This window comes from Typopeltis vanoorti, chromosome 5 (genome assembly GCF_054136105.1).
Source record: "Typopeltis vanoorti isolate ZY-2024b chromosome 5, IOZ_Tvanoo_1.0, whole genome shotgun sequence".
Lineage (NCBI taxonomy): Eukaryota > Metazoa > Arthropoda > Arachnida > Uropygi > Thelyphonidae > Typopeltis > Typopeltis vanoorti.
Genome location: NC_143553.1, coordinates 50,272,632 through 50,284,752, shown reverse-complemented (window position 1 = coordinate 50,284,752; position 12,121 = coordinate 50,272,632). Strand labels below are relative to the sequence as shown.

At 33.2% G+C, this 12,121-nt stretch overlaps 1 protein-coding gene across 2 annotated transcripts in view; it reads right to left on the bottom strand.

The window, feature by feature from the left end:
- The window catches only part of LOC150106396 (protein SERAC1-like), a 281,390-nt gene that overhangs the window by 196,571 nt on the left and 72,698 nt on the right, over positions 1-12,121 (bottom strand). For both annotated transcript variants that reach the window (XM_090393115.1, XM_090393116.1), the window contains exon 5: positions 11,719-11,880. In XM_090393115.1, coding sequence (XP_090249241.1) covers positions 11,719-11,880 — 162 coding nt within the window. The remainder of the gene's footprint in view (positions 1-11,718; positions 11,881-12,121) is intronic.

Genomic DNA, 12,121 nt, shown 5'->3' with positions numbered 1-12,121 from the left:
CTAACCCTTTTATCTTCATGGCCCCTATCGGCACCTTCTTTAATTTCTTTTCTTTCCTCCTTACTGGAGCCGATCTCACTCACCAATTAAAGTGTCGTTTTTCTGCTCAAAACATGTTATGGTTCGCTTGCACGCGACGACGTCTCACTTTGGGAATTGACCTTGAGCGATCGTCATTTGTTTTAAGCTAGCCTCTATACTAAATTAATCCCCTTTTTAGAATTTACTTGAATATTTTAATCTCCTTTTTTCGAGTGTTAAACTAGCCTCTCACATACAAATTCTTAATCTCTAATCTTCTTTGTCTTACTTAACCTATTTTATTTCATATCCTTATTTTTTTGTAATAAGATTCCCTTTTTTAATATTTAGTTAAACAATTTCTGCTATATTTATTTTACTTGGATGCAAGCATATTTTCTGTCTTTAAATATCTTGTATTAGCTACTTACATATGATTTTATATTTTTATTTTCTTGTTACACCATGATAACTGAAATTTTTACATTCTTGGTTATCAGGGTGTAACACTATCTTCATTAAAAAAAGCTGGTAAAAATTAATGAATGTTAAATTATGACGGAAATGGACTAGGTTTCACTGTAATGATAACGAATGATGTTACTGTACAAGAAGACTATTGCAAAATTATACATCTCATCTTTTGATGATTGCCTAGATCATTCTTTACCTGGTCATTATCACATTCATATGGTCTTTATCATATTTGAGGCAACAAGGTAAATGAAAATCAAACACAAACAGAATAATCTACGAGAACAGAAGAGACAAAGGTATGGCTATGATGTGATTTATTTGAATTTTAGAAGACTTTAATAGCATAACATAGACAATGAATCATCTAGTCCATAGATGGCGAACCTATGGCACACATGCCAGAGGTGGCACGTCCAAGAATTTTGCTGGCACATCAACGATTTACAGGTGTTATCCTTTTATACGCTTATAAATTATTCAACTTTTTTTTTTAATTATTACAATACGTACAAGTTAAATTTTGTTTTATATGAGAGAGCAGCTATGAAGATGTGCATATGATTGATGCAGTAGTAATAAAAGATCGCGCGACCTAAAGACAAAGGCAACCGACAATTGATGAGTTGAAATGCTAATTCTCTTCAACCAAATTCCATAACATCTGAAACTGTCATAACAACATTTACTACATATTTCCTAGTTTTAACACATTCACGACGGGGTGTTGTTTATTGTTCTGCAGAACTTCTCATTACCAGCGAGCTCAACTCACACAAAGTTTCAACCCTTGGTTGAATTTTATTCCTGCTTGTTTGGGTTGAGCTGGCTGGTGAACTCACACACGCATTATATGTACAGTGACCATTTATTTTTGGAGAAAATAAAAGACAAATCAGAAATGGTTTCATAATAAATAAATAAAAAAAACAGGTTGCGTTTATTTGTTTCACTAAAACTAAAAAGCTTTATAATGTTTATTGTAAAATATAAGCATATACATAGCATTTTAAGCAATCATATTATTACTTAAAAAAAATTTAATTTTTATACTTTTCACAAGAATGAACTTTTTTAAAAAAATCAGGTTTGTGTTTTAAAAATTCATAAAACTGTATTCAATTCATGCCAAAGTTCCATTTGGTATAAATGCATGCTTTCAATGTTTTGATTTTTAATTGGTTTTTTCCCACTGGCCCACATATTTTTCACTAATGAAAATACTTGTTCAGTAGGGGCATTAGATCCAGGGAGACATAAGCAAAATTCAACAATTTTTAAAATGTTTTTAAGATAAGTGTTTATCTGTGAAATATTTAAAATATTGAACCCTACTATGTCATTTTGTCGCCATTCTTTGATCTTTTCATTAGTGACATAACTTTTAATACACGAAACTTCATCAAATAGTTCGCAGTCATTTATATTTAAGTTCCAGTGACTGGAAATGAACAAAACACTTTCCTCGATCTTTGCCTGCATAGGGATTTCTTGTAGTAGGACCCATTCAATTACTTCCATTTCGACAAAACAGCTGTCCCAGTTCTCAGTAAAAGAAAGCTGTCCCAGTTATTTAAATAATCAATGCAGGTTTGGTAAAATTTATGAATTGCATCTTTAAATATGTTGGTATTAATATTCAATTTACTATTTCAATTCACAAAATAAAGGACAAAATGGCCATTTTAGAAAAAAAAAATCTAAAGGACAGAGCAGTGAAATAAAGGATTGTCCTCTTAAATAAAGGACGTATGGTCACCATAATTATATGGAATGTTTCAATTCGTGGTAGAATTTTATTTGAAATTAGTCTTTGTGATCTGTCATAATGACATCGAGAATTTCAAATGCAATAAAACAAACACTTATTTCATGTAATTGAAAAATTGGTCAATAGTTTTTAGTTAGATACTGTGTTTCAATGCAATATATGGTTGCACTGAAACACAGTTGTTGACTTGAGTCTGTACAGCATAGTTTCTGTGGGAGGGGACAATAATAGTGCAATAGACAGCTGGAATAAAAATGGTGCTCACTAATGAATCACACTATTTGTGGAGAAATATATTACATAGACTGCAAAAGCCGCTCTACCTTATTCAGTGATACAATAAAACTACACTTGTTTGTCTTGCATCTGCAGTATAATGGCTTTGGGAAAGGCGTGTTTTTAACCGAGGGGGGAGCGAGTTACTATCGCGTCGACGTGAACATGTTTAAACATTTTTCGTGTGCGTGGTAATATGCAAAACTTTTTGATGTCTTTTTTCGTAAAGTAAAATCAGGGGTACAAGTTATACGTGAGGGCAAGTTATATTCGAGTAAATATGGTAAGCATTTCGCCGACAAGTTGAGCTTCTCCTGCTCAGCTGACTTCTATGGTGAGTTACAATGCATAAATATTTTTCTCACTACTGTTTTTTTTTTTTTTTTTTTCAAACCAACATTAAAATGAATTTAATAATACAATAATCAACTTTACACTGAATAATATTATAAATTTATATATAAATAAATATTATAAATAAAATATTATATATTATTATAAATTAATTAATAGATTTTCTATTAATTTTCCCCTACTAAAAACTGCCCATCACTTCATCAACTTGATTTGTAAATTTTTGGCATGCGCCGGCACGTCAGCAACTCGATTTGTAAACTTTTGGCACGTGCACGTAAAAAGGTTCGCCACCACTGATCTAGTCACATGGGTGGGAAATTGGTTGGTTGGTTTAAATAACAATAATAATAAATTGCTAATGATGTAAAGTTGACTAAGTAAGATTATGCTGTTAGTTAGCATAATCTTACAACACTGAAAGTGTGGATGAGGAAATGGGATTTAAAATTTAATGTGAACAAATGAAAGCATAGAAAAAAAAAAGTTCGATATAAAGATTTCAGTATTTTGGTTGATAGGAAATTTAAGTTCAGGACTAATACTGATAAGACAACCAGCAATGTTCAGAAAATTGTGCAATTAATTAAAGGATGGCTTGACTGTAGGTGAAAGCAAGTGATGATAATTACACAAGTTTTCAGTGAGGGTAATATTGGATTACAGCTTCCAGATTTATTTATCAAGGTTTTTAATGAATGTCATTAAAATCATGGGTAGTCAAAGAAGACTGAATAAGCATGTACAAGGATTGTATCATGATAATTATGAGAATCATTTGGTTAAACGTAATCTGACAAATTTGTCTAACAGCAGACAGAGAAGAAATTTAACTTAAGTTTATAAGGTAATTTAGGGTATATATAAGACTGACAGCAGGAGTGTACTTCATCAGGCTGAACCATGCTCTACTAGAGAACATAATAAAAAGATAATGAAGAAGAGAGTTAAAAAAAATATAAGAAACTCATTTTTTACCATTCAGATATAAAATATGGAGATAATCTTCATCAATGGGATAAAGAAATAGTGAATTTACATAATTTCAAATAGAATTAGACAGTTGTTATGGCTGAAGGATAGGTCATTAAAATTTAAGTATAATAATTATCTAATTTGGCACTGCTGAAAATGGTACTAATGTTATGTTTCTGTGTATAAATATGTATATGGAAAATAAAAAATAAGGGAGTGGGTTAAAAGTCAAAGCCAAATAACTGGGAGGAGATCTCCACATAGTCTTTCAGGAATGTGGAGAACCGACTGGGGCTTCTGACCTAATGTCCAATTCTCACCTTGATGTGGTGTGCCCAATTAGTATCTATTGGGTACTGATGAATGAGGATGGGCTGGCAATTAGGGACTTAGCTGACCAAATTATACTCTCTCTCTATTGGCTTAAACCAAAAATGCATATAATGGTACAACATGATGAGATTTCCTGCTGGCTGGGACATAGCCCAGTTCAACAAGATCCCTGTTGTTTTCATCAGGGAACAAGGATGAACAGTGAAAAGTCAGCTACTGGAACAAGCACCAATTCAACATCTAGAAAAAGAAGAATAAACTCAATACCAGAAGAATGGAAGATAGGAACCATCAACATAAGGATTATTAATGGAAGGAAATTTAACTTGCAGAAGGATAGGAAAATTATCACATGGACATAATTGGCATTATTGAGACAAAGAAGACAAAAATAGGTGAGATCTTACTAGATAACAAGTATAGGATGTTATTTTCAAGCAATAATGATTAAGGAAAGGAAGGAGTGGCAATAGCATTCAACACCAAACATAAAGATAAACTTCTTGATTGGAAGGCAGTTTCAAGTAGAGTTAAATGGGCAAACTTCAAAATGAGGAAATGGACAATTAAACTTATTTATGCCTATGGTCCCAAGAAAGATTCTTCTAAGGAAGAAGTGGAGAAATTTTTTCAGTCATTAGAACAGGCAGCAGACATTAAAAAAAACAGAAGTGATCCTTGTTGAAGATCTGAAGTAGAGGGAAATGAATCTCACCATACATATAGAAACATTTTGGAAACGTTTGGAAAAAAGGACAAAGCTAATAATAATGGTAAGTATTCACTAGACTTCTGCTCAGGACATGGACTAGTCATTACCAACATAAAGATGTGCATAAGTTCACATGGAGAGAAGACATAGGAAATAAGAAAAGCTTCATTGACAATATTATTTTTGACAGTGATATCGTTATGCTGGTTCAGGATACAAGAGCGTACAGAGGATTTGAAATTGAAACTGACCATTGCTTAGTACTAAGCAGAATAAAAATGGATATCACAATGTAAAGAACAATATGTAAGAAAGCTTTAAAAAGAATTAAAGTTGAGCAGCTTTTATAAGTAAATTGTAGACTCGACTATACAGACATTGAAGGAATTAAATTAAACAAATTAAAATCAAGAACCAAACCTTGGAGTCTCGGTGGCAAACTCTGAAGAAGACATTGATGGATTCAGTTAGGGAGGTATGTGGGGAAGTTGTCTGCAAGGATAGAAAAATAAGAACACTGTGGTGGACAGAAGAAGTTAAAGAAGCAGTCCTGGTAAAGAAGAAAGCATACCAAAAGTTCCTAGCAAATAAGTCAGCAGATGCCCTAAAAGAATACAGAGAAAAATGTAAGAGAGCTAAGCTGTGTATAAAAGTAGCTAAACAAAAGTCATGGTAAGACTTTGGTAAGAGTATGGAAAATAAATATCAGGAGAATGACAAAATGTTCTGGGGCCTATTGAAGAAGCTTAGAAATGGAGAAGAGAGTACTGTGAAAGGAACCAAAGATGATAATGGTGAAATGAAAAATGAGGATCAGTATAGCCTAGATGTCTGGAGAATTACTTTGAAAGACTATTAAATGAACCAAACAGTGACAGAAGTGTACTCAAAAATTTTCAAGAGAAATGCAAAAAGGAGAACATATCAATACTTGAGATAGGGAAAAAAACCATCAAAAACTTAAAATGTGGAAAGGCAGCTGGAGTATATGATATTCAACCAGAAATGCTTAAGTATGGAGGTGTAAAAGTTTTGCAATGTTTACACTTCATAATTCAGAGGGCCTGGTCAGAAGGTCGAATTCCCGATGACTGGAGTAGAGCTCTCATAGTACCCATCAATAAAAAAGGGAATAAAGCAGAGGAATTTCTCTACTAAATGTTCCAAGTAAGATTTATGTAAGCATACTTGAAAAGAGATTGAGAAAGATTGTGGAAGAGAAACTTGGAGTACAAGTTTCAGGCTAAATAGAGGTTGTTAAGATCAGATTTTCACTTTAATACCCCAATAGTTGAGAAATAGTGGGAATATGACAAGGATCTGTATTTAAATTTTGTAGATCTGGAGACAGAATAGACAAGGTGCAAAGAGAAAAGCTTTTCAAAATACTAGAATTATATGGGGTGAATGGAACATTATACAGAGCAACATATAACAGACATTTAAGTTGTCAGTCAGCAGCGGGAATTGAAGGAAATACAGGAAGATGGGTTGATATAAAATCAGGGGTAAGACATGAATGCACATTATGAAAGAAAGTGGCATTATGCCTGATATTAGAATTGGAGATGTCAAACTTAGCTCTTTGCTTTATGCAGATGATGTTGTACTCCTGAGCACATCTAGTGCAGGATTCTCTTACTAAATTGAATAGCAATTGTAACAAATTTGGCATGAAAATCAGCAATAAAATGACCAATACTATGAAAATAGGCAGGAGCATATAAAATTCAGCTGCATTCTGAATGGAGATCCTATAGAACAAGTAAAATAGTTCAGTGATTTAGGTATTTCAACTCAAGTTTTTAGTGAAGACAGCAGGTTAAATCTAGAAGTAGACACCAGAATAAGCAAAGCTGATATGGTGGGTAGCCAGCTGAATAAATTTATATGGAATAAAAGAGTTTATTTTTTATTCCACATAAATTTATGGAATAAATTTTTATTCCATAAATTTATATGGAATAATTTTTCTCCAAATTAGTCTATTACTTGTCAATACTTCAATATACTTGTCAATACTTCAATATACTTGTCAATACTTCAATATATCTAACATTTCATTCCTCTAAGGCATTTCTGACTGAATCAATCCACCTAGACAGTGGTCTTATTCTTCTGGGTCTTTTTCCTGCTATTTTGGAATCAAACACAGGCATTGTTAACTTTTCTTTTCCTATTTTGTTTAGGTGTTCATACCACCTCAGATCATCCCTGCTCACACATTCCCGAATACAACCAATGTCAAGTTCTTGTCCTAATGTCCTCATTTTTAACATGATTCTGCCATTGATGCCTTCAGGACCTTAAATTTTTTCAGAACTCTCATATCTGTATATAAGTGCTTTATTTCTAACAAAAATCTCAGGTCCATAACTTAAAACTAATTTGAACACTGTCTTGTACACTACTAGTTTGGTGGCTTGGGTAATTTTTCTTTTATTCCATATGAATTTATTCAGCTGGCTCGCCACCATACCAGCTTTACTTATTCTGTTGTCTATTTCCAAATTTAATTTGTCATCTTACTAAAACTTGTGCTGCTTCTTCTTCTTAAAGTGTCATTCCCCCCTAGCAGGAGGTTGGCAACCATGTCATGGAACTTTTTTCTTTCTTTTGCTGCTCTGGAACATTTATGGTAATTCAAGCCAGTCTCAGTCCTTAATGTCTTCAAACCACATTCTCATGGGTCTGCCTATCTCTCTTTTTTTCCCCATCCAGTTTCCCTTCTAATATTAATTTCTGAATGCCTTCTTGTCTAGTTAGATGTTCAAAATATTTAAGTTTTCGTTCTTTAATTATTTTTTAATGTTCTTTTCATTTTTGCTTTCTTTAAAACATCTTCATTTTTCATTTTCTCTGTCCATGGTATTTTCAACATTCTTCTGATGGTCCACATTTTGAAAGCTTCTAATCTCTGCTTCTTTATTTAGAGTCCAAGTTTCACTGTTGTAGAAAAGGTTTGACCAGATATAGCATTTTATTAATCTTTTTCAAAAAAAAAAAAAAAAAAAATCAGCTAATGCCTTTTAGTTCCCATATAGGGAGTAGGCGAGGCCATTTTTAAGCCCTATCTAACTTTTAGAGACTGAATGGGCAGTTCAATCTCCACTGGCAGCCAATCAGAGATAGCTGGCCCAAGGCTATCACTAATTAATTGGCATGCAGTGAAGAAGGCAGCTAGTAAGTGCCGCCATCTGGTGGTCCCTAACACAATATATTTAATGTCTGAAAATAGTGTGGATTCGACGGCCGATTTTCTTGAGTTTATGGGACAAAAAACCTGCTAGCCCATGCCAGAGATCAACTAACTCTGGAACCGGTTGAGAAAAGGCTTAGAAAAAGTTCCTCTAGTCAGCGACTAGATTTGAATGCCTTTCGTCGTGCAGTCAAGCGCTGTAGAGTGCAAACGCCACTTCTACTGAGCTACACAGGAGCTTAATCTTTTTCTTGTATCTATATTAATGTCTCTGGATGTTAGAACAGTTTTCATATCAATAAAGGTATTTCTTGCTATCTCTATTCTTCTTTTTTATTTCTTTAAGGGAATTTCCTCTGTCTGTAAACATTTGTCCCAAAAGACTGAGCCTGTTCAATTTTCTTTTTGTTAACAGTTATGTTTAGTTTCTTATTGATTGGATCTTTTGATATAATCATGCACTTTGTTTTCTTTAGGTTAATAAATAATCCCATGTCTAAGCTTCTGTTGTAAATTTCTGTGACTAAGTTTTGAAGATCATCTTCAGATTCAGCTATAAGGACTGTGTCATCTGCATACCTGAAGTTGTTGAAGTTCCTACCTCTGACTTTTACACCCTTCAGTTCTGAAATATTTTTAAAACTTGCTCACTATGTATATTGTACAGTAAGGGTGATAAGACACATCCTTGTCTTACTCCTTTTTTGATTTCAAAGTTGTCAGAATATGCATTTTTATATCTTATTGAGGCCATTTGATTCCAGTATATATTTGTAATTATACGTAGATCTTTTCCTTTTAACTCGTTATTCTGTAGGATATGTATTAATTTCTTGTGATCTATTGAATCAAATGCTTTGGTAATCAATAAAACAAAGATATGCTTTTCTGGTTATCAAGGCTTCTTTCACATAATGTTTTCAAATTGAAAACTCCTTCTCTTGTACCTTTGTCTTTTTGAAAACCTGACTGAGTGTCTTCTATTTTTACTGACAAAGTGTCTTTTATTTTTTCTAGGATTATTCTCAATAGTAATTTTGTAACATGGCTTGTTAAACTTATTAGTCTATATTCTGAACATTCAAAAAGTTCTTGGAATTTTAGGAATAGTGACAAAGATGGATTTCCTTAGATCATCAGGAATGTATCCTGTATCATAGATGTTATTAAAAATAACCTTTAGGTCATTAAATGTGTTTTTATTTACTTTCTTTGACAATTCAACAGGGATCAGATCAGGGCCTGGTGTTTTACCTGTTTTCATTTGACTTAGAGTGTTCTATTAGTATAGAGAGGGTATAGAGTATTCTATTTCTTCATATGTAATTGGTTCACCATCCATATTTTGTATATCTGGTGCGTCTGTGCGATCAGATCAAACAGTTCTTTTCCATATTCTTTCCATCTTTTTATGATATCTTGTGTCTCTAGTAGCATTTTTCCATTTTGATCTTTTATACAAGGATTATGGTTGAAATTTTTCTTTTTATTTGTCAGAGCTTGGTTTGACTTATGCATTTCTTTACTATTGTTTTCTTGTCCAATTCCTCTATTTCTTTACATTTTTCATTTAGCCACTTGTCTTTAGACTTCTTGCATTCATTTTTTATAATTTTACTGATTATTCTATACTGTTGTGTACTTTTCTTTTTTTTGTCTTTCATTCATAAGTTCTAGTATTGATTCAGTCATCCAGGGTTTTTTCTAATTGTATTTAATTTTTGGAATAACCTCGTTAGCCGTCTTATATATAAAAATTGTGCTTAAATAGCTTAAATATTTTACTTGATCTATAGATTCTCTCCACTAAGAATGCAACTGAAGTTGTCTATGTTTCTGGCTATTTTCAATTTTGGTCCTTTTATTGCAGATTTTCATGCTAAATTTGTAACAGCTGTAATTCAATTTAGTTAAAGAATCCTGGAGACATGGAATGAATGTGTTTAGGGAGTGCAACATCATCTGAGAAAAGCAGACAGCTAAGCTTGATATCTCTGATTCTAATATCAGGTTTAATGCCATTTTCTTTCATAAAAAAAAGAGCAAACAGATGTTGTGAACATCATCATTTTATTTTATGACAGCGGTTGAGAAATTATGACCAGATTTCTCAACCAGGTGCTTAGGGAAAAACTTTTCAAAACATTACAATTATATGGGATAAATGGAACATTATACAGAGCAATACAGCATCTGCAATTAAGTTTTCAGTCAGCAGTTAGAATTGAAGGAAATACAGGAAAATTGTTTGATGTAAAATCAGGGGTAATGCAATGATGTACATTATCCCCCCCGCCTCTTCAATCTATATACTGTAGGTGATGAATAAGAGGGGGGATAATGTGCATCATTGCATTACCCCTGATTTTACACCAAACAAGCAATCTTCCTGAATTTCCTTCAATTACTGCACTGACAACTTAATTGCAGACTATGTATTGCTTTGTATAATGTTCCATTTATCCAATATAACTGTATATAAGTCCAAAACACTTATACATCCAATATAAGTGTTTTGAAAAGTTTTTCCCTAGGTACCTTGTCATATGCCATTATCTGATTTCTCAACCACTTGTCATAAAATGAAATTCTGATGTTCACAACATCTGTTTTGCCTGAACACAGCATATTCTTTTCCAAGTAAATAAAATCATTAACAATAAAGTACTGTATCTAAGTACAAAAACCCACAGCACACTTTTTTTTGTATACCTACAGTATATTCATTCCGTGGGTGGGCTGAGTAAAAAAATAAAGAGAAATAAATCCACTAATGACTTTTATTCCCTTATAAGGAGAAGGCGAGGCCATTTAACCCTATCCAGCTTTTGGAGACTGAGAGGGTAGTTCAATCTCCACCGGTAGTCAATCAGAGATAAAGACTATCACTAATTATGAGTGGCAACCGAGGAAGAGATGAAGAGACATAGGCAAACTTGTGCTGCCATCTCTTGGTAACCTAACCCTAACAGGATACCTAATGTGGGTTCCATGGTCGATTTTCTTGAGTTTACAGGATGAAAAACCTGAGTTTCCAGGAGAAAAAAACCTGCTTGCCTGTGCCAGAGATGATCAACTAACTCACGAACTGGTCGAAGAAAGGCTTAGAAAACGTTCCTCTAGCGGCAACTAGACTTGAACTTTAGTCTATCTTTGGGCAGCCTAGCACAAAGGGTGCAAATGCCACTTCCACTGAGCTACAAAGGCCTAGGTGTTTGTAGGTTGAGCATTGAGCATTTATATTTTTTACATAGCACAGAAACCAAACATGGAAGTTTTCACACCACTTCAGGCATAGAATATGCAGGACAGTGGTCTCACACCAAGTGATGAAATTCATCTCCAACCACAAGACATTAACAAACATTCAATTCATGGCTGGATTCAAATCTGCAGTCTGTTAGTTGGAGAGTAGATATGCTAACAAATCAGGCCAGCAAGCATTTATACTAAATTCAATTAATGTCCTACAAATATTTTTCTAGGACCTCCATGAATGGAAGTTATTTAATGGTTACAACAATTGCCTGCTTGTTTGCTAAAATAATTTTTTGGAAAAAAAAAAGTCTTTACTAATTTTTTATAATGAGTTTTAATACTTACCACTCAAATTAGGCAACTCAGAAAGTGCTTTAATTGCTAAATGCCTTATAACTCTATCTTTTGACTGAGCAAGCTTTAAAAGATGCCAATGAAAGCATTTATCAGGTCTTCTCCATGGAAACCATACCACCTGGTTAATTTCAGTGTCGACAGTAATACTGGCTGAAAGTTCAAAATATATATTATTAGAAATAACATTAATTATCTTTTAACTATATTTTCAAATATTTAATTAACTAGCATGACTTTGCATAATACTCAAAATTAAATATTGTACATAATTATTATTACATGGGCATCCCCAAGAAGTCAAATGAAGCATTGTGGGAGACCCACACTAACCACTATTGACATAATGAATATCGTATATCTTTAAAGTCGCTCACTAATAAAGCTTTTATGA